This window comes from Megalobrama amblycephala, linkage group LG2, assembly GCF_018812025.1.
Source record: "Megalobrama amblycephala isolate DHTTF-2021 linkage group LG2, ASM1881202v1, whole genome shotgun sequence".
Taxonomy (NCBI): Eukaryota; Metazoa; Chordata; class Actinopteri; order Cypriniformes; family Xenocyprididae; genus Megalobrama; species Megalobrama amblycephala.
This window is the reverse complement of record NC_063045.1, coordinates 32,935,080-32,959,348: the sequence shown is the minus strand read 5'-3', so window position 1 is coordinate 32,959,348 and position 24,269 is coordinate 32,935,080. Positions and strand designations below refer to the sequence as shown.

At 37.0% G+C, this 24,269-nt stretch overlaps 1 protein-coding gene across 3 annotated transcripts in view; it reads right to left on the bottom strand.

Annotated features, from left to right (window-relative positions):
- Window positions 1-3,166: 3,166 nt before the first annotated feature.
- pam (peptidylglycine alpha-amidating monooxygenase) overlaps window positions 3,167-24,269 on the bottom strand; it is a 56,169-nt gene continuing 35,066 nt past the window's right edge. For 2 of the 3 annotated variants that reach the window (XM_048171317.1, XM_048171310.1), the window contains exons 15-26: window positions 18,441-18,743; window positions 14,765-14,894; window positions 13,578-13,694; window positions 13,265-13,337; window positions 11,551-11,761; window positions 11,084-11,287; window positions 10,007-10,125; window positions 9,071-9,170; window positions 7,816-7,869; window positions 6,198-6,473; window positions 6,032-6,091; window positions 3,167-3,966 (exon numbers count right to left, since the gene is read on the bottom strand). In XM_048171317.1, the coding sequence (XP_048027274.1) occupies window positions 3,788-3,966; window positions 6,032-6,091; window positions 6,198-6,473; window positions 7,816-7,869; window positions 9,071-9,170; window positions 10,007-10,125; window positions 11,084-11,287; window positions 11,551-11,761; window positions 13,265-13,337; window positions 13,578-13,694; window positions 14,765-14,894; window positions 18,441-18,743 (1,826 nt within the window). In that variant the 3' untranslated portion in view covers window positions 3,167-3,787. The remainder of the gene's footprint in view (window positions 3,967-6,031; window positions 6,092-6,197; window positions 6,474-7,815; window positions 7,870-9,070; window positions 9,171-10,006; window positions 10,126-11,083; window positions 11,288-11,550; window positions 11,762-13,264; window positions 13,338-13,577; window positions 13,695-14,764; window positions 14,895-18,440; window positions 18,744-24,269) is intronic. The other variant, XM_048171322.1, reaches the window with a different exon arrangement.

Sequence of the window (24,269 nt, the reverse complement as noted above, 5' to 3'; positions counted from 1 at the left end):
GTACAGTATAGGACATCCAGACTAATATATTCACATTCTGTAATAGTGCAGTTGAACACCACTTGTTACTGTTATTTGTTTATTATACACTTTAAATAGGATATGATAACATATAAAAAAAAAAAAAACATTTAGAAATATATAAAGTCCACATAACTAAAATGTGTGTGTGTATATATATATATATATATATATATATATATATATATATATATATATATATATATATATATATATATATACACTCACCTAAAGGATTATTAGGAACACCTGTTTAATTTCTCATTTATGCAATTATCTAATTAACCAATCACATGGCAGTTGCTTCAATGCATTTAGGGGTGTGGTCCTGGTCAAGACAATCTCCTGAACTCCAAACTGAATGTCAGAATAGGAAAGAAAGGTGATTTAAGCAATTTTGAGCGTGGCATGGTTGTTGGTGCCAGACGGGCCGATCAGAGTATTTCACAATCTGCTCAGTTACTGGGATTTTCACGCACAACCATTTCTAGGGTTTACAAAGAATGGTGTGAAAAGGGAAAAACATCCAGTATGCGGCAGTCCTGTGGGCGAAAATGCCTTGTTGATGCTAGAGGTCAGAGGAGAATGGGCCGACTGATTCAAGCTGATAGAAGAGCAACTTTGACTGAAATAACCACTCGTTACAACCGAGGTATGCAGCAAAGCATTTGTGAAGCCACAACACGCACAACCTTGAGGCGGATGGGCTACAACAGCAGAAGGCCCCACCGGGTACCACTCATCTCCACTACAAATAGGAAAAAGAGGCTACAATTTGCACGAGCTCACCAAAATTGGACAGTTGAAGACTGGAAAAATGTTGCCTGGTCTGATGAGTCTCGATTTCTGTTGAGACATTCAGATGGTAGAGTCAGAATTTGGTGTAAACAGAATGAGAACATGGATCCATCATGCCTTGTTACCACTGTGCAGGCTGGTGGTGGTGTGTATGGTGTGGGGGATGTTTTCTTGGCACACTTTAGGCCCCTTAGTGCCAATTGGGCATCGTTTAAATGCCACGGCCTACCTGAGCATTGTTTCTGACCATGTCCATCCCTTTATGACCACCATGTACCCATCCTCTGATGGCTACTTCCAGCAGGATAATGCACCATGTCACAAAGCTCGAATCATTTCAAATTGGTTTCTTGAACATGACAATGAGTTCACTGTACTAAAATGGCCCCCACAGTCACCAGATCTCAACCCAATAGAGGGATGTGGTGGAACGGGAGCTTCATGCCCTGGATGTGCATCCCACAAATCTCCATCAACTGCAAGATGCTATCCTATCAATATGGGCCAACATTTCTAAAGAATGCTTTCAGCACCTTGTTGAATCAATGCCACGTAGAATTAAGGCAGTTCTGAAGGCGAAAGGGGGTCAAACACAGTATTAGTATGGTGTTCCTAATAATCCTTTAGGTGAGTGTATATATATATAATATGATGAACAAATGCAGCGCCAGTTCCATTTTTTCCATATGTAGAATAGGGAAGGCGTAGGACATACAGCGTAAGCTTTTTGAAGAATACAAAAGTGCAGTTTTGGCGGAACCACTTGGAAGGCGATCATTTGTATATATAAAGCACATACATTTACATTTTTTTCGAAAATGACCAATCATTTTGCTAGATAAGACCCTTATTCCTCATCTGGTATTGTTTAAAGCCATTTGAAGCTGCACTGGAACTGTAATTTTGACCTTCAACCATCTGGAGGCCATTTAAGTCCACTATAAGGAGAAAAATCCTGGAATGCTTTCATCAAAAACCCTAATTTCTTTTCGACTGAAGAAAGAAAGACATGGACATCTTGGATGACATGGGGGTGAGTAAATTATCAGGAAAATTTTATTTGAAACTGGACTAATCCTTTAATAGTCAGCAATACTGATATTAATATTAGCAATATTGGTTTGACCACTGACACTCTTGAATGAGCTGGACGATGACATCACTGTTTTCTCCAGAGCTGCTTTATATAATTATATTAATTGATGAACATAATTGATTAACTTTACACAGTTTTTGAACTGAACTAAATCAACACTCAATTGACTAGAGTCTTTTTAGAGCTGCAGAATTTAATTCGGTTTGGATCATTAGGGCCTGAGCACCGATGATGTGAGGACTGAATCGCTCCGTTTATTACTGATAATTGTTTTCCTGTTTATCCCTGTAAAGCTGCTTTGAAACAATCTGTATCTCAGTTCCAGTCCTGCAGAGTTTAGCTTCAACCCTAATTAAATGCACCTGATCCAGCTAATCAAGTCCTTCACGATTATTTTAAAACTAACAAAAAAGTGTTGGAGCAGGGTTGGGACTAAACTCTGCAGGACTATGGCTCTCCAGGAACAGAGTTCGGCATCCTTGATTTAGACTGTGGTGACAGTCAGAGTGAAGTTGAAACGAGGCTTCATATTGTGTTGGGGTTCCTCCGTCAATAACTTATCTCTTGGTCATAGATGTCACTAACTCTCAACACATTTATTGCGCGATCATGCTCTTTAGACTTTCTATTTGAACACCAACATTTGTGAGATTACTTACATCGTAACAGTTCTGATCTATTTTTTTTTTGTTTTTTAAATGTATATGAATATTTATTATAATTAAGGGAGCTATTATTTATTAATTCCGCTAACGTCGAACATCTTCATAACCTATAGGCTATAAAACAGCAGAATCATTCAGTCTGAATTCATAGTGCACTATGAGATTACCTTCAAATAAAATAAATATATAGGCTTATATACTGTATTTAATACATAGAACAAGTTTACTTTCAGATGCTTCTCTTTTGACACTGTCATTTTTAAAAACTAAATAGAATATCTGATTCAGTATTTTACAAAAATCAATTGACAGCTGGGATATTTATACCAGGGGCCTATTTGCCCCAAGCTGTGGGGTTACAGTCCCCAGTAGTGGGATAAGATGGCGCCCTTTCTTTCAAGGTAAATTAGCAAATGTTTCCATTTATTTCCTGTAACAATATATGGAATGACGCAGCATCATCATCATCATCCTATACCTGTTATGTTGCAATAAATGCACACTGTTTTTAATAGTGTAATTCAGTGTAGTGCAGTATAGTGTGGAATTTCTGAAACTGATTCTTCATACAACTGGTAGAAAGAGGTGATGCTTTGCAGACACTTTATTACACAAATAACATTGTTACTGAAAATAGTTTTCTTGCAATAAAACCTCATTATCACAACAAATATCAGACACATCTCACATTAGCTTTGAAAATGTAGTAAATACAGCCTTAAATATGCAATTTTTTTTCTTATTCTTTTTTCAGATGCAAAAACTGAACTCAAATCACAGGTGACAGTAGCAGCTCTTAAATATGTGGCACATTTGTAGTAATATATAGGTGCTGCAGAAGGCGAAATACATAAAAGGCACAAACATACAGAAATGTTATGACACAATGCCTGGATCAATTATATATTAATTGCACTGCTATCAGATTGATAAATTATTGGAAGAGATTGACTAGCGGTTCATCATTAAAACTAAATAAATAATCTACCTTTAAAAATAATAATCAAATGTCTTTATCCTCAAAATGACCAGTTTTGTATCTCCCTGTGGTCCCTTAAAATCATAAATTAAAGTGGCAGTCGTAGGTCTCAGAGAGAGCATTTTCACACAAAAGATAAAATGTTTCAGCAGCCGATACAAACAATTATAGAGGTGATTTAAAGTACATCCTGAAAGCGCTAGCAGAAGGACTGGCAAGCGACACTCATTAGGACGAGGACACTGGGGGCGGCGGAGCGGAATACTCTTCATTCTCAGAGTCAGTACCATCCTCGTCATCCTTCTCCAGGTCGCTTCCTTCAGTGCTGAGCCTGTCAAAGCCATGTCGGGTGTAGCCTTTGTGGGAGGCAAAGAAATTCCCCAAGTTCAGGCTTCCTGCAGCTTTGCCTGTGGATGAGAAAGACAGAGGAAGAGGTTTACTCAAAACCCCTGGAGCATCTAAACATACAAACTATACTGTAGAATAAAAACTTAATAAGTTACCAGACACGCAAGAACAAACCTAATTGGTTTTCACGCAAAAATAAACAAAAAATGATTGTATACCAGCTATATTAAAATTTCACTGATGTACACGTTTTCTGTGACTAAAACACGTCAAATTATACAGTTGTGTTCAAAATAATAGCAGTCCAACATCACTAACCAGATCAATCATTGTTTTTGATAGAAATTATATTTCTACATGGCAAATATTTTACTAATAGATGTAGTAGAGTAATAGAAAACCAACAGTCATGACATGCATGCTGCTGATTATGTGTAATTGAATCATTAATTGAAATGGGTGTGTTCAAAATAATAGCAGTGTAGAGTTCAATTAGAGATTAATCAATTTCAATTAATTCTGTGAAAAAACTGATGTCAAACAAATGGTCCTTATTTAAGGACGAAGGCAGCAAATGTTGTACTGTGCATTTCTCTCTGAAAATCGGAGTAAAATGGGTCATTCCAGATATTGTTCAGAAGAACAACGTACTTTGATTAAAAAGTTGATTAGAGAGGGGAAAACATATAAAGAAGTGCAGAAAATGATAGGCTGCTCAGCTAAAATGATATCTAATGCTTTAAAATGGCAACTAAAATCAGAAAGACGTGGAAGAAAACGGAAAGCTACCATTCGAATGGACCGCAGAATAGCCAAAATGGCAAAGACTCAGCCAATGATCAGCTCCAGAGAGATCAAAGAAAGTCTAAAATTACCTGCGAGTACTGTAACAATTAGAAGACGCCTATGTGAAGCCAAGCTATCAGCAAGAAGCCCTCGCAAAGTCCCATTGTTGAAAAAACGACACGTGCTGAAGAGGTTACAGTTTGCCAAAGAACACATTGACTGGCCTAAAGAGAAATGGCGCAATATTTGTGGACTGATGAAAGCAAGATTGTTCTTTTTGGGTCTAGGGGCCGCAGACAGTTTGTCAGGCGACCCCCAAACACTGAATTCAAGCCACAGTACACTGTGAAGACAGTGAAGCATGGTGGCGCAAGCATCATGATATGGGGATGTTTCTCGTACTATGGTGTTGGGCCCATTTATCGGATTCCAGGGATCATGGATCAGTTTGAGTACATCAAAATACTTGAAGAGGTCATGTTGCCTTATGCCGAAGAGGAAATGCCCTTAAAATGGGTGTTTCAACAAGACAACGACCCCAAACACACCAGTAAATGAGCAGCATCTTGGTTCCAGACCAACAAGATTAACGTTATGGAGTGGCCAGCCCAATCCCCAGACCTTAATCCAATAGAAAACTTGTGGGGTGACATCAAAAATGCTGTTTCTGAGGCAAAACCAAGAAATGCAGAGGAATTGTGGTGTGTAGTGCAATCGTCCTGGGCTGGAATACCTGTTCACAGGTGCCAGAAGTTGGTCGACTCCATGCAACACAGATGTGAAGCAGTTCTCAGAAACCGTGGTTATACAACTAAATATTAGTTCAGTGATTCACAAGAAAGCAAAATCTTTAAGCATTTTTCAGTTTATACAGTAAATATGTGACTTTGTAAAGAAAAATGCAGACACTGCTATTTTTTTGAACAGCCTAATATTCCTTTTCCTTCACTTTCTGAAAAGTAATAACAAATTTGATCATTTTTTTCTTCATGTTTTGATTTAGAATATAATGTGCAGTGTTCCCAATGCATTTGTGTGTATTGAAATAAAGGTTATTATATGGATTTTGAGCTTTACTCACTTCTTTTAAACACACTGCTATTATTTTGAACATAACTGTATTTAAAAGGTTATTTTCTCGATTATTACCGCAGCTTCTCTAAACATAAGTGTGTATTTTTTTTTTAGAAATGATATGTTCTCTACTAGTATTTATATGTATTTAAATATCTGAAACACAAAGTAAAACTGTCAAAGCAGATTTAACTTTATATGATTTAACGCAGTATGGTTACGTCCTCCACTGAACTGGTGTGATAATACCTGTATCTCTCCTACCTCTGATTTTACCCAAGATTCCACCTGTTGACCCTGATGGCTCCAACTTCACCTGACAATCTTCGTAAAAATAGTAGAAATTTATCAAAAACAATCTGACATACAATAACAAATGGCATTAACAAGACTATCATGGAAAAATTCATTAAAAAAGTTTCACAATTACCATTGTACATCCTGCCCTTTTTCCAGCGGATAAAGACACCGATGGCGATGACAACCACCAATGGGATAAGCAGCAGAGTGGTGATGACAGCAGGTGATATGCCCTGAGCACTCTGATTGGCCACGGTCTGGGGCTTCTCCTTCTCTTCAGGAGCTGCCAGCGGCTGCTGATGCTGTTTCTGTGACGGCTCCTGGATCTTCTGCACAACAGCCACCGGAGACTGGGCTGGAATCTTGGGTAATGGCTTCAGATTGGCCTGCACAAATGTTTCTGTTTCTAAAACAAAAGAATTTTTTTTTAATATTGATCACTGATTTTGTGGAATGCTTAACTGTTATGAAAACAGGTGAAATATGACTGACATTTCTTTACTGGTAGTTTCACCCATTAAGTCAATCACAGAAGTTTATAATAAGTTCATTATTTCAAGAGCTGCACTAAAACGATCACAAAGAGTATATTGTGCCTCTGAATTTAAAGGGTTAGTTCACCTAAAAATGAAATTTCTTTCATTAATTACTGACCCTTATGTCGTACTAAACCCGTAAGACTTTTGTTTGTCTTCAGAACACAAATTAAGATATTTTTGATGAAATCCGAGGGTATCTGATCCACACATAGGCAGCAACGAAAATGCATCTTTTGATGTCCAGAAATTTCATTTATGGGTGAACTGTTCCTTTAGTATCAAACAAATCCTTCAACCATCAGTATTAGGGCTGATACATTTAATTAATACAATTTCATTTAGATGCCAATACATATGAAATGTTTATATTAACCCCTCAAATATTACTTTGAACCTTTGGCAATTAACAAATTATTCACTAAAACAGGTTTTTACACAAAATATGCTCTGAATATGAAGGACATCTGCTTAAAAACTGATTTTTCTACCTACTTCAAATGGCACACCATGTACAATGGAATTATTACTATTTTTTATTTTTATTTTAAAGCAGATACAAGCAAATACAAAAAAAAAAAAAAAAAAAAATTACTTGGCCCACAATTCTCTGGTCAGTCAGAGTGCTATGTAGCTGTGACTTGGCCAATGAAGCTTGCTGTGTCATGAAAAATGAAGACAATCCAAGCCGGGTTCAGACTACACGAAATCAGCCTGATTTTGGCATGATCTGTTTGGTGTAGTGTGATTCGTAAACGACAATGGGCGTCAGGATGCAAGAATCAATCTTTTCATCTTGTATAGTGTGTCATGGTGAACGACAACAGACACAGCGTCTGCCACGCTTCACAACGTCCCGACAAAAAGACTAGCATGTTTAATTTGTTTCAGTCCTCCACAACGGTTTCCAATCACATCTGAGAGACGATGGTCTTAATGATGTTTCCTCAAGGGACGACCACAAAAGATAAATGCTGCCGAATGATAGCCAAAGCACTTTATAAACCCGATGAGTAACTGAAATATGCATTATGTTCTTGTTTCTGGAAGTCAGTCGCTAGTTAGCCTGCCTTCTTGATGACATCACGCACGTCATTACAGACGGCAAGCGATGATTGGTCAGGAAGCAACCTGTAGTCTGACATGTTTCTTGTCGATGACACAACATAAATTTAGTAGTCAAAATCGCATAATCTGACACAGATTTGTTACCTTCAATTTCTTGGACCTCAATTCCACCTTTTTTAACAGAGCGATGTTCTGCTTCTGAAATGAGGAAAAAAAAATCTTCAAGCTTCATTTTTTGTTGCCAGAACAGACAAAAAGCATAGGACAACACTGCAGGCTTACACTATAATGCTAGATTACCAATCACATGACGCTTACCAGAATAATAACAGGAGTGAACGTGTAGCAAAATATGACATTATAGTGCATTGTAAAAACTTGTATGAACATTTCTCATGTTCATATTTTCCTTTGAAATGTTATACTGGTATGTTCACATATTAGTACACTACCGCTCAAAAGTTTGGGATCGGTAAGATTTTTAATGTTTTTAAAAGAAATTTTGTCTGTTCACCAAGGCTTAATTTATTTAATTAAAAATACAGTAAAAACAGTAATATTGTGAAAAATTATTACAATTTAAAATAACTGTTTTCTATTTGAATATATTTTACAAAGTAATTTATTCTCGTGTTGGCAAAGCTGAATTTTCAGCATCATTACTCCAGTCTTCAGCGTCACATGATCCTTCAGAAATCATTCTAATATGATGATTAGTTCCTCAAGAAATATTTGTTATTATTATCAATGTTGAAAACAGTACTTTTTTTTTTCAGGATTCCTTGATGAATAGAAAGTTCAAAAGAACAGCATTTATCTAAAATACAAAGCTTCTGTAGCATTATACACTACCGTTCAAAAGTTTGGGGTCAGTAAGAATTTTTATTTTTATTTTTTTTAAAAGAAATGAAAGAAATTAATACTTTTATTCAGCAAGGATGCATTAAATCAATCAAAAGTGACAGTAAAGACATTTATAATGTTTCAAAAGATTAGATTTCAGATAAACACTGTTCTTTTGAACTTTCTATTCATCACAGAATCCTGAAAAAAAATATTGTACACAAATATTTTGTACAGTTGTAAACAATAAATGTTTCCTGAGCAGCAAATTGACATATTAGAATGATTTCTGAAGGATCATGTGACACTGAAGACTGGATTAACGATGCTGAAAATTCAGCTTTGCCAAAACAAGAATAAATTACATTTTAAAAAAATTTCAAATAGAAAACAGTCATTTTAAATTGTAATAATATTTCACAATATTACTGTTTTTACTGTATTTTTAATTAAGTAAATGCACCCTTGATGAGCAGACGAAACTTCTTTTACATTAAAAATTTTACCGATCCCAAACTTTTGAGTGGTAGTGTGTATTTATACATTACAAACTTACTTGCAGACTGAACAAACTTCATTACAGAATCTGATGCTGCATCTCCAACAAAGACACTCCCATCTGCTGTAACAACAATGTCATGTGGTATTTTAAATTCCTGAAGAAAAAAAAAAGAAGGAAAAGACTTAAGATATCAGAATAAAATATAAGAATGGGTAAACAGATCCATAACCAAGACATTTGTTGTGGTACTGTCATCAACATGATATTTTGTGTTGCTGCAATAAGGAATAGTGCTAACATTTTTCCTCATTTGGTAAATCAGTGTGGCCAAAAGCATTTACTAAACGAATAAATGTAAATGTAAGACATAAAGAGCAGAGAAACCTATAACTATAAACCTATTTGCTTATTAGCAAGAAAATAAATCCTAAAGAAAGATGTGAGCGCTACATCACATCATCACTCTTCATCAAATCACCAAAAAAGACAAGCTTTAAATCAGACATGATGTCACAATCTGATGAAAATGAGAAGTGCCAGTATTAGCAGTTTTACTGTTCAGAAAACAAATCTCATGCAGGTTTTTCAAGAGATTTAGGATATCTCTGAAAGCACAAGATTAGAGCAGTAAATGGCACAACTGTTAGATATATAATGGTTTATTTATACTTGTGATTTACTTCTTTCTAGCAAGTGTGTCTATCTGTTCCAAAAAACTTTATTCACCAATAATCTGTATGAATTTGTCCTCTTATTTGCAGACATAACGTGTCATCAGTATCCAATCTGTATTAGTAATTTTTGCTAAATCCTTTATAACCCTCCGTCATGCACCGTTTTGACCTTCAGTTGCAGGTAGGAGTTGTAATATACAACAAGTAATATACAGCTTTCAGCAATATCACAGCACCCATCATGAATAACCCTTCTTCCATGTTTTGGGGGAATGTTGTGCTCAGCAAGAGTGTGTAAATATTTGTTAATCAGCACCTGTGTGTCTGGACTGAAGGAATCCAGGATTTCCTTGGTTGAATAACTGATAACAAACCCTTGAAGAGGAGCAGGCTGCCCATATGGAGGCTCTCCATTCACCGCATAGATGAGGCCACCTGAAACAACATATTAGCACAACATGACTGAAGAGTCTACATTTGTATTGATTTGGGTTTTTCATCAGTCATTGAAGGATTTGTATGTTCTTGAATATGTATTCACATTATAAATCAAAGGCCAAGTGAATTCACATTGTTAGAATTTAGGTGCTCAGTGAACTCAAGTGTTCCTGAGCTTTATGCATTGAATTACATGATATGATTATATGAAATCATTAAATCCAAAAGTTCACTATTTCATTACCAAATCCAATGAGTTGCTTTCTTCTTCTGAACACAAAAGGATAAATATAGCTACAAGTGAAAACTATGGGGCCAAGCATGACAGTAGCAGTTAAGTTACATGTACATTTAATTGGACATGACATCCCTGGTGTTCATTTTAGGAAAAGCCATTAAAATCCCGATACAGAATTATAATACAACTGCTAATAACTGCAATAACCAGTAGGTTTCATGGTCACCAAATTAATAGGAAATTAACAGGGCATTGTGGCAATGACACAAAGTTTTGTGTCAATATGCCAAAACACTTCCTCCTGATTGGAATTATCAACACATTACGCACATATGGTTTGGTTAATCAAAATCCTGTAGCATTGTGTCAAGATGATCACAGATTTGGTGAACTGAGGTATATTCAATTCAGCATCAGCCAAGGAATCAGTGGGAAAAAATTATGTTTCTAGACCACACAGTTCAAAAGTTAAAGGCAGAAACATAAATACAACTTTGACATTTTGGTCATGTAAGACAGTTTGAAATAGTAGTCATCTTTGTGCTCTATATTCTGTGTGCTTTCGGAAAAAGACCCCAGGCAGTTTGCTAAATTTCTTCTTTAGTGTTCCACTGAAGAAAGTTATACAGGTGTGAAATGAGGCACATGTGGTGCTTGTACTATGACAACGTAATGAAACAATAAATCAAAAACAGATTTATCATCCTCTCTTCTTACCTTGGACAGGCGAATATGCGATGGCAAACACTTCTCCTCCAAACATGTCTTTTTTGATCTCCTTCACAAACTCGCCAGTATCTGCCATGAAGCACTGAATCCGTCCGTTGTCACGATCAGCCACACACAGCTCCCGTTTATCCGGCAGGAAGGCCAGGCTGTGCGGGATCCAGAATGGGACACGTCGCTTTCTGTCCGAGGAGCCTTTGACATCGGCAAAAAAAAAGATTATTAATAAAGTCTTAAAACTAAACTATCCAAACAGTGTTCTGAAATATCAACCAGGTGTTTTATCTGTCTTTTGGATGTTCTGCCTAACTGACTCAAATCTAATTAAAGCTGTATCATACCTAGCAGCAATATCTAAGTATTGTTAATTGTAAAAGTATTGTATCATTATAATATCAAGTCTGATAAAAAATTCCAGAACATTCTTGTGAATAAGAAATAGATCGTGTGACGCGTACCTGCTCCCCAGTGTGAGATATATTTGCCCTCTGGTGAGAATTTGAGGATCCTGGAATTGCAATAGCCGTCTGAGACATAGACGTTTCCAGTAACAGGGTCCACAGCCACATCTGTAGGTTGGCAGAAATGATTCTTGTCACTTCCTGGTTCAAAAGCTTCTCCCAAGACCAGAAGCTGCTGATCTGTACCGCTACTGCTCAGCTTGAATACCTATATATAGAGAAAGAATGCTTCAATCACACCAAGTTTATTCAAATCAAGTCACCTTTATTTATATATCACTGCTTCAAACAATACAGACTGTTTCAAAGCAGCTTTACAGTGAAAACAGGAAATTGATTTAATGATGTGAACAGAGTTCATTTCAGCTGTAAAGCAGCTCTAATAAGAAAATAGTGTCATTGTTCAGCTGAACTCAGTTCAGTGTTATTATTACAGTTGTAGAAGTCATTTACATTATTTTGCTTGACCATTATGATGCGTTTATTATTACATATTGTCTATCACACAAATACATTTCCTTTGCCATTCTGATTAACTTTTTTACTTCCACTGACATTTCGGTCTTATTTTTGTGACATAACTTGACGATACTTTGACGTGTTCTTCTACAATGTAAATTATACACACCCATACTGAAGACGTAAATTTTGAAGCAGTTATGTTTATTTTTGAAAACGTGTGTTCCTAAAGGCCAACTGACCGTTTGCAAAGACCTGTCCCCCTTTAGTTACTGTTGCTACGTCTGACAAGCCATGCCACTCTCAGGCCACACATCATGTTCTCACGCAGTGAAAAATACATCGCGGAGCAAAGAGGACACTGACAACGCGTCGACCGACAAGACAGAGCAGGTTACTTTTGATATGAAACAGTCTCAAATTTCGAATCTAAAGAATAAATACCATTTTGTGGCTCTTTAATGTGTCGTTACAGATTGCTGTAGCACCTCAGTTCAAGTGGCTCGTGAACCGATCATCTCTTCCTACTAGTTAATTTATAGCATCAAAGAAACATAAATGAACATCAGAAGGAATGTTGTTTCAACCGAAGAAAGACGTCAGTACACACCATTTTCCAAGTTCAAGTCCACCGACATTAATCTACTAACTCCCCTGAATGCTTTGACGGACAAAATGCTGAATTCTGTGTTATGATTGGTTAGACTGCCTGTCAAACAAACTTCCGGCGAAGGGTCAATTCACACCGCACAGACAAACGCCAACAAACACCAACAAACAAGTTGGCCGTTGGATTTAGAATAACTGTCAATAAAAATAACTGTTCACACTGCCCCAACAGACACAGACAAATGCTGATTGAACATGTTCACTTGTGTGAAAACAAACCCCAACCAATGCCAACAGACAGCGACTGGGGTAACACACTCATCCAACAAAACCCAACAAACGTGTTTGTCTGTGCGGTGTGAATTGGCCTTAATAAGTAATTAGACGCGTGAGTGTGTGCAGTTTATGCCGTAGAACAAAACATTAACATATCGTGAAGTTATGTTTTGTTTAGTGCCAAATAAAACAAACCTGCTTAACTAAGAGTTTCCCTAACTAATATATGACTTGTATCAAACCTAGCTAATTCACCCCACCGGACTAAACCTGGTTTCTCTTAAGGTTTTTTATTTTCCTGTTTTCATTTTTGTTTATTAAGATATCTAGTAGTGGGGGATTCTTAAGTTCATTTGAGTGTCTTTACCTGATGAAGTGCTACATCAGTCACCCAGTAATTATCGTCCTTGTCAGTAGTTATTCCATGTGGCAAATAGAACCTGTTCAAACAAATATCTCATTATCAACAAGCGCAATGAATCAAAGATAGAAAAAATAGCAGTACAGTGTCTACACTGCATGAGAAAACTCAAACACTCCCATTATAAAGAATCTCCCAAATCCCAAACTCCACTTCAGCTTCAATGATTTTAAATGGGAGAATTCTAGTCTGTCAAATTGCATTGTGCCGCTTGCCTGAGTTGTAGACATGGTGCAATAACAGAATCTCATGGACTTACATATTTCTCCCTGAAGCTCTGAGCACTCTTCCTTTGACTGGATCCACCGCTATGATTGTGGGCTGCTGGATGGGGCCCAGATCCTTCTGCTGGTAGATGCCATTCATATTAAAGGATCTGCAGGAAGAAATTATTTGATTATATTGTAACAACATATTGTTTATCAGCAGTATTTGCTCCTTTAGACGAATAGTTCACCCAAAAGTAAAAAGAAAACATGATTTCCTTCATGTTGATGTGAGCCTGTATAAATTTCTTTCTACTCTGGAACATAAAAGAAACTGAAAGAATATTTTTTTCACGAAATGACAATGAATGCAGTTGGGTGCTTTCTAGCTCCAAATTTGACAAAAAAGCACTGCCAAATTATCATAAATTTTATTCCAAATCCTCTGAAACAGGCTGATGTTTAGCTGTTGAATGACATCAGCCATGAAATATAACGCACAAATCATATGAACCAATTCTATGTTACTTTTGTGCTATATTTGGTACTCAACAGCATTTCTATTGTATGGAAATATAAACTTGGACATTCTGCTGAAAACTTCCTTCTCAGAAAGGACAAAGTCATAGGAGATTGGGACTTAAGGTTTAGTAAATCAATGATGTTTTTTTGTTTTGTTTTTTCTGGGTGAACTATACTCCTTTAATCATAATTCAAAATGCACAAATGGCAAGGGATAGTTCATCCAAAAAATGAAAACTGTCATTTCATGTCATTCCAAACCCATTCAGAAGACTTGCCGAATCATGTGGATTTATTTTACAATTTCTTCATGAATGTTTGAAGCTTGAATATTTTATTTGCTTGGACTTTCGATGGATAAAAATGTTGAGAGAATATAAAAATATATTAATTTGTGTTCCGAAGATTAACAAATGTCTTAAGGGTTTTGAAAAAGGACATGGGGCGAGTAAACTACGACAAATTTTTGGGTGAGCGCCACAATGCAATGGTAGCATTTTCTTTAAATAACCTCATCAAACAGTAACACTAGTCAATGACAACTTCATGAGCAAAAGGTCAATGTTCATTACATGTCTAGATAGAGCTCAATTCTACATCAGCATTGTTTATCACTTAAAATGCACAAATTATCTTAAAAAGTTTTTTTTTCTTTCTCCAGAGCCTTTGGGTGGAGAATGCTTAAATATATGGAGTGGGATTATATTCCAGAACGTACACCCTTCCCCATATGTGATCTCCTCGGTGGAAGATGATCAGGTCACCATTAGAGTTCAGAGCCAGACCAGACACCTGCCCAAGCTGCAGCTCCGCCTCAGGCCAGTCTGACACCTCCACCAGATGGGCACCTGCACACACACAAATTTGAATTTTAGTTTGGATTTGAATGTGTAAAATATTATGAGGAAGAAAAAACAACATTTAAAATCTTAACTGTGGGTTCTTGTTTCAAACAACACTGATATCTATCTAAGCACACTTGATTCACAGATGCATCGGCAGAGTACAAAGAGAACTAGCTCATGTCTAAAAAGAAAAATAATGTAGTAATAGTAATAATGAAAAGTCTCTAAATAAGTTCATGTTGTCATGTATACCAAATTATTACCACATTAGATTGATGCATGTGCATTTTTACATCCCTAGATGCAACAATAGAGACTTTCTGAATTTGAAGTCAACCTGTACTCGACTTCGGTAAGTAAACACTGTTATGAGCTGATCTTTAGTGGGAAATGAGGAATTAATGTGGATTGCAGAGTGCTAAAAACTACATTCTGTTTTTGGAATGCCATACCACCTCCTATTTTAAAAGACAGCAGCAAGCAAATGACATACATACACTATGCACTATGTCAAGGCTCGGCAACCTATGGCACACATGCCAGGGATATCACTGGCATGTGACAATAGCTAAAGTGGTGTTTGTATTTATTTAAATAAACTCCCTCAAACTTGCATATGGATTTACATTTTGAGGTAATCATTCCTCATTATCACACAGCCTGTTTTAAGTTAGGAGCTATAAATACTATTCAACTGTGAGATTATAACCTGCGCTAGTGAGCAGATCTAACAAACCAGTCACATGACCCGAGGTACACGCTTCTGTGATTATCCCTCCGAGTGCCATAGATTGCGACCCATGTATTATGTACTCAACCATCTATTGTATGAACTTTATAAGGTTATTTTGTTATTCAAGATCACAGTCTGATGCCCCTCCCCCTCTGCTAAGCAAGGAAAGCTGTGACAGTTTAGTGCAATGAAGTGTCCAACAGTTATTTTTTTCAGGTAATTAATGCTGTCTCCACGTGCAATTAGAAATTTGATAATTCCCACTTCTGAAGTCATGATTACGAGCTCATCGCATTCAAGTTTTGAAATGGAAGGCCGTTTATGTGCAATTTTTACCTAGGAAACTCGTATTCACAATAATTCCGAGAGCAAGTGAAGGCAGCATTAGTGTATCAGCCGGGTCTTTTTGGAATTTTCAGTGTCAACACACTACTCACACTAGTAATCAAATTGGGATGCACCTAAAGTGTATACTGTGCATAGAATGCAAACTTTTCAGCAGCAGCGCTTCAATGTGATGACATACTGCTTGTAAATAATGTCTAGAAAACATCTTTCTCTAAGTTGTCCTCATGGGCTGCATGCACATGCGGTGTAGCCCAATTCACAAACAAATGGACTGGGTGTAAATCAGTCTTAAGAATCCTTCACTGAACAAATTCACACACTTAACATATGACCACTAACTAAACTGCAAGATATCAATAACTTGTTCTCCATAAAAATTATAAACCTACTTCAAACACCCAAAGATGTCATTGATATCTATTATACTGTAGTTCCCAGAAGACATTGTACATATAAGACACACTTAATGGATGAATGTCTTCACACTATTTAACATCAAACCAAGTGGCATTATGTAAAATATAATATAGCCCGAGTCAAAGAAAATGTTTGTTTGATTTCAAACTAAAAAACAATTTATATATGGTCCAAAATTAAGGCAAAAAGTATTTGCCTAGCATCTGTACTAACAAATAGATAGATGCATGAAATCACATTTAACTCACTCATTTTGCATATGCCATAATTCTTAAATGGAAGAAGTCCATTTAAACAACCAGGACTATTCCTAGAGCTGGCTGAACAGTGAAACTGACGGTGAGAAGGGCCTTGGTAAAAAAGATGACCAAGAACCTGATGGGTTGAGCTCCACAGATCATGAGTGGAGATGGAAGAAACTTGTAGAAGGACAACCATCACTATAACACTCCACTGATCTGAGCTTTACTGAAGAGTAGCCAGATGAAAGCCTCTCCTTAGTGAAGGCAAGCTTGGAATTTGCAAAAAACAAAACAAAACAACAACAACAACAACAACAAAAAAACAAAAAAACAAAAAAAATGGATTGTTACTAGCGTCACTTCTGGAGGAAACAGACACCACTCATCACCTGCACAATAGTCATTCCACTGAGGCAGCATGGTGGTGCTGTAGGAGTGTCTTTTAGAGGCAGGGACTGGGAGCTGGTCAGGGTAGAAAGAAAGCTGAACACAGTAAAATACAGAGATGCCATTAATGAAAATCTAGGACCTCAGACTGGGCTGAGGGTTCACCCTCCAACAGGACAAAATGACCCTAAGCACACAGCCAAGGCAATGCAAAAGTGTCTATAGGGAAAACTCCCAGCCAGAGCCCCAGTGTCCCAGCCAGGGCATGGATTTAAACATTGAACCAATTGAACATCTCTTTAGGGACTTGGCTGCTAAAAAAATGTCTGTCCACGGATGGTCACCAACCAACCTGACAGAGCTTGAGAGGATCTGCACAGAAAAATGGCAGAAAATCTCCAAATCCAGGAGTGCAAAGCTTGTTGCATCATACCCCAAAAAGACCTGATGCTGCTTAAAGGGTTAGTTCACCCAAAAATGTAATAAATAAATGTCATTTATTACTCACCCTCATGTCATTCTACACCCGTAATACCTTAGTTTATCTTCGGAACAAAAATAAAGATATTTTTGATGAAATCCAATGGCTCAGTGAGGCCTCTATTGCCAGCAATGCAACTGAACCTCCAAGATCCTCAAGGTACTCAAAACATATTTAAAACAGTTTATGAGAGTTCAGTGGTTCTACCTTACTATTATAAAACAACGAGAAAATTTTTTGTTCGCCAAATAAAATAATGACTTTTCAACGATATCTTGTGATGGCCAATTTCAAAACACTGTTTCGAATCTTTTGTTTCGAATGAGTGATTCGGAGCGACAAAGTCACATGATTTCAGCAGTTTGGCATTTTGACCTACGATCCGAATCACTGATTGAGATCTTAATTTGTGTTCCAAAGATGAGCGAAGGTCTTACAGGTGTAGAACTACATGAGGGTGAGTAATTAATGACATTATTTTCATTTTTTTGGGTGAACCCTTGAATACTAAATACTGAGTTAAGGGTGACTATTTGAGTAAAGGTACTGAGTTAAGGTACTCCTGACAATCTTTCAGTAAAATCAACTTCAGGGAAAATCTTGCTCACAGGGATGAATCTTTGACCAACAAGATGAATGCAATGCATCTTGAAATCTATTCCATAGCAATTCTCATGTTTCAGATCGTTCATTCGAGAATTATTAATACCACATGCTATAACATTACACACTTAGCCAACAATCTGCGCAACCCAAAGTACAAATGATAGCAGTGAGATGGGTGGAAACGAGTCAAAAGGAAAACAAATGGATATGTGGGAAACAAATGCATGTCTCAGTTGACACTGTGGCCCATGGGTTGAAAGCTTACTGTCCACAAAACACTTGATACATGTATGTCCTTGCTCTTTGTTGGGGTAAAAAACGAGGCCGAAACCCACCTTGTTTGTCCCTTTGAGCCTCCCCTGTGGTCGGCTGTCTGGCGGGTACAGTCCTGCTCCTTGAGGGGCTGACAGTGGACTCTAACTGGTGAAACTTGTGCACTCTGTCCCTCACCAGAATTGCATCCTCTTTTGTTTTGTAGCCTAAACGTGGCCAGCCCAGGTCTTTTTTTTGCATTATGCTATCAATCTCTGCCATCAGACGTGTCTGGGCTCGGGCCGCATCTGCAGGGTTGTACTTATGCACGTGGACAACATCCTCTCTCTCCCCCAGCAGTTTAGAGAGAAGGGAATAGAGGTCACCTGCACAGGAAGAAACAGAGGAGGAAAAGCGGAAAGACAAAAGAGGAATGGTGGTGTGAAAAGTGAGAAAATCTTTGGAGTGGAGGAAGGGAGGTTCTGCTGGTGGTGTATTAGATATACTCATTGGCTAGGTATACATTGTGTTATTTTTGTCTGTCCTTTACGACTGCTGCTTATCAGATTGTATGACACAGCCTCCACTGAGATCTTGTGTAACAGGAAGACTGTGCAACATCAACAGTCTTTTAGATCAGACTCTACCACATTCAGTACGTCTATTCTGATAACGACGACTGAGTGTTTTAGTGTTCTGACGTCCTCACTGGCACGCAAAAAGAAAATGGTCAGAATGCTGTATTACAAAATGAACCAAATTAAAACTATTCCATTCCATACTACAGTGGTGCTCAGAATTATTGGCACCCTTGGTAAATATGATCAAAGATGCCTTTAAAAATAAATCTGCATTGTTTATCCTTTTGATCTTTAATTAATAAAATTAGCAAACATTTAACCTTTCATTGAAGGAAAAGAATTGAAAGTGGGGGGAAAAATCACATTATGAAATAAATGTTTTCTCCAAAACACGTTGGCCACAATTATTGGCACCCCTAGAATTTCTTATGAGTAAAATATCTCTGAAGTATATTCCCATTCATATTTAAATTTTTAGCACACCGGGGTGATCATGAACATGAAATTGTCCAGCCATGACTTCCTGTTCCACAGCAGTATAAATATGAGGAAACGCAAAGGTCAAATTCCCTTAATCATTCATCACAATGAGTAAAACCAAAGAATACAGTTCTGATGTGCAGAAAAAGATTGTTGAGCTTCACAAAATAGAAAGTGGCTGTAAGAAAATAGCTAAAGCATTGAAAATCCCCATTTCCACCACCAGGGCAATAATTAAGACGTTCCAATCAACTAAAGATGTCACAAATCTGCCTGGAAGAGGACGTGTGACTAAATCGTCCTAATGCGCGGTGAGGAGGAAAGTTTGAGTGGACAAAGGCTCTCCAAGGATCACAGCTGGAGAATTGCAGAGATTAGTTGAGTCTTGAGTCTCAGAAAGCCTAAAAAAAAATTATCAAACAGTACCTACATCATCAAGTTGTTCGGGGGGGTTTCAAGAAAAATCCTCCTCGCTCATCCAAAAACAAACTCCAGCATATTCAGTTGTCAGACAAGACTGGAACTTCAAACGGGACCAGCTTTTATGGTCAGATGAAACTAAAAAAAGGGCTTTTTGGCAGCAAACCCACCAGATGGTTTTGGTGCACACAGGGGTAAAAAGTGCCCACGGTTAAATATACTGCTGGATCTTTAATGTTGTGGGCCTATTTTTCTGCTGGAGGTCCTGGACATCTTGTTCAGATATATCGTATCATGGATTCTATCAAATACTAACAGATAAAAAATCTAAACCTGACCGCTTCTGCTAGAAATCCAATAATGGGCTGTGGTTGGATCTCGAATCAGGACAATGATCCAAACCAAACATCAAAACCAACACAAAAATGTGTCTCTGAGCACAAAATGAAGCTTCTGCTATGGCCATCCCAGTTCCCTGACCTGAACCCTAAAGAAAATGAGTGGAGTGAACTGAAGAGAAGAAGCACCAACATGGAGCTGGAATCTGAACGATCTGGAGAGATTCTGCATGAAGGAATGGTCTCTGATCTCTTGTCAGGTGTTCTCCAAACTCATCAGGCATTATAGGTGAAGACTCAGAGCTGTTATCTTGGCAAAAGGAGGTTGCAAAAAGTGTTGAATAAAAGGGTGCCAATAATTGTAGCCAACGTGTTTTGGAGAAAAACATTCATTTCATAATGTGATTTTCCCCCCAATTTCAATTCTTGTCCTTCAATGAAAGGTTAGATTTTTGCTAATTTTAAGAATAAAAGATCAAAAGGATAAACCATGCAGATTTATTTTTACAGTCATCTTTGATCATATTTACCAAGGGTGCCAATAATTCTGAGCACCACTGTGTGTGAACACAAAATCACCCTGCACAACAGAGATATCTGAATAAACAATTTTTTTCAACGACTGTTTCACACTGCAAGTGTGAGCAGAGTATGTACTGCGCATTCTCAGTACAGTGAAATGCATAACAGTATGTACCAGTGCAACTCAATATTTCACTGCAATAGTGGTCAAATAAAGAAGCTACAATTTTACAAATTTCTATGACACTGTGTCAAGATTACATGTTATGATGCATGTCCATGCATAGACATTTTGAGGGTCAGTGGCTCAAATACTATACTACATGCACAGCTTCTACTTTTACATTGAAACAAATTATCAGTCATTAATTGAGATAGGATGACTGTCCCTATAATCAAATTTATGATTAAATGACTACAACTGTGCTTAATGTTGAATAGTATTAGTGAAGTTATTAAGTATTACACTTCACTTTTTGAGTTACAGAATAGAACTGTCTATACTAGTAATCAATTTTAAGTTAAGAAATGTGCCGATTTTAAGACTTATTAGGTCCCATTTGGTAGTTTGCTGGGGAAGCATAAAATTTGATAAAAAGATTTATGAAATTTGTTCAGATTACTTCAAAAGATTGATGACTAGATTGTAAAAGATCTGCAGCTAGGGAATTTTTTTGACAAAAGATAAGTTTGAAAAACAATTATTTGATATTTTCATGGAAAAGGTGACATGTCTTAGACATCATTTTGTGACATCAACTTTTAGAACAGCAGTGTAAATTATAAAATTATAAATCATTTCTAATATGTATGGTGCAGCTTTTTAATTGTATAAAAATTTAACTTTTAATCTGTATGATAGATATAATAGAACAAATAAATAAATTATAAACTGATTTTTTTTAAAAGCACAAACCCATCAAACTATGAAAGGCTCCCATACAGAGTAATATGAAAGCACAAGAGTTTCTGTGAACTTATATTTAACAACCCAAACTGACTATAAGATTATTGTGCTAAACCAGCCAGCACCATCTAGGGACTATAGTATCTCATAGATTAGTGGCATCGGATAAGTTTCAGGCATTTAGCCAATGGTTGTCTTTCCTAAAGGCTGGTCAAATATTCCATCAATCATAACAAGCATCTGATTGTCCTACCAGGCAACATTTGTAGACGTTTTTCTACAAAGCACAGGCTCTATACAGTAGGTCTAACTTCTGGTGATATCTTTTGTTTTTGGTATTTTTTACAGTCAGTTTTGCACTCCAAAACAGTCCTTACTACCACCTAAACACCATACAGCCAATGATCTTTTGCAAAAAGCCTTCTGCTGCCATATAAGATCTAGTGCGACTGTGCTCAAACAATTTTTAACGAACTGCCAGTTGATGTTTTGTTTTATCTAACACTGTGATGTCACTGCACAAATGAATGTCAATGAATTGACATGTATGGCAGTCCAGCCCGATTTTACCATAATCAATAAGCATCAACCAGTGAGATTTTACACTAAGAAAGCTTATATAAACTCAGCAAAAAAAGAAATGTCATCTTATTTTCAACTGCCTTTTTGTTTGTTTAGCAAATTTCTTAACGTGTGTAAATATTTGTGTGAACATAAAAAGAATCAAATATTATTTAAATATAAAAATATTTAAATAGTAAAACATTAGGAGGTAGGCTCTCATCCCCGCCAAATTCTCTCAGTGGGATCTGACGGTTAGATAGAATTCTGTTGGCAGAGTTCTATCGAGCCGTTGTGCGGGAGTCATGCCCAAGAATATATATATTTTCCTGTATTTAGGCTCTTTCTGAGAGTTTCTGCTAGAAGCTGTCTTCCAGCATGCCAGAGCAAACAGCAGAGGTTATGAAGAAAAAGGGTCAACACTGTAAATATTGACTCTTTGCATATATTGAATGTTTTTGTCAAATAAAAGCCTTTAAAACATATGAAATGCTAATCATTGTTTTCCAGTATACCATAGAAATGTAAAAAAAAAAAAAAAAAAAAAAAAAAAAAAAAACGACAAATCCAGAAGCAGCAAACTGCTATTACTGGGTTGGACTCTTTTTGCCTTCAGAAATTCCTTAATTCTTTGTGGCATAGATTCAACAAGGTGCTGGAAACATTCCTTAGAGATTTTGGTCCATGTTGAGATGATAACATCATGCAGTTGCTGCATATTTGTTGTCTACACATCCATGATGCGAATCACCCATTCTAACACATCCCAAAGGTGCTCTATTGGATTGGTGAGTGTGGAGGCCATCTGAGTATAGTCAACTCAATGTCATGTTCAAGACACCAGTTTGATATGATTTGAACTTTGGGACATGTTATGTTTATCTGCTGAAAAAGCCATGAGAAGATGGGTACACTGTGATCATAAAGGGATGGTCAGCAGCAATACTCAGGTAAGCTGTGGCATTTAAACAATGCTCAATTGATACTAAGGGCCCCAAAGTGTCCCAAAATGTCCCAAGAAAATATTCCCCACACCATCACACCACCACCACCAGCCTGAACTGCTGATACAAGGCAGGATGGATCCATGCTTTTATGTTGTTTACGCCAAATTCTGACCCTACCATCCCGACCACCTAATATTCCAGTGTCCTGTTTAATAGAGTTTCTCTGACTGTCACAGTGGTGAAATGCTTCATAGATTTCCATTGGATCTTGACAAACAAATTACTAGAACCCTCAGTTAAAGCTGCTAAAACAACTGCTAGATATCTCTTGCAGGGCAAGAAGAAGACCCCACTACCAGGCCTTGGGAAAAAAAAAAAAAAAAAAAAAAAAAAAAAAACTTGTCATTGGTCCACATGCTGTTTCTTATGAACTAACTGCCTTTTACCCTCGACTCTCTACCCAAGGTTCACACCAGGGAGGCCATAAAAAACCTCCAGATGCAGCAAGGTAATTTACTGGCCATGCCACAGCAGTGGCTGGAAGAAAGAAAAATAATATTCTTCGAACATTCAGTGAAATAAGTATTCTTAATATAAGGGTCTAGTATAAAGACCAGACAGCTAGTCTACACAAATTCAGCTGTTAACATGCAAATGAAAGCATACATGATAGTTTCAACATTTTCAATTATGTTTGGACTCTATGCATTCAGAACATTGCCAAAATTTCAGAGGTGGTTTGGGAAGCAAGTAAAGCACAGGTAAAATTCAGTTACGGTTCTAACTGTGAGCTTCAGATTATGCAAATGAGCTCCACATGAAGATGCTAATACATAACATATATACCTATTCTGTAAAAAGCAATTAAAATATGTTCCAAAATACCAATATTGATTAATTTGGGGCCTATCAGGTACAGTACATGGCAAATGAGCTGACTAATGAGTTTTTGGACATTGAATGGCTTTTCTGAGGTAAATGTGATGGTAAATGTGACATTTTTACAAACTGTTTTATTGACGCCTTCTCACGGTTGAAACACTGATTGATCGATTAAATGTGACATGATACGGATTTCGGTAAGTTGTACTGTATCTTTCATTTCATGTTGTAACTAGCAAAGCGGAAGAGATGACCGATTGCAATTTTACCCTGA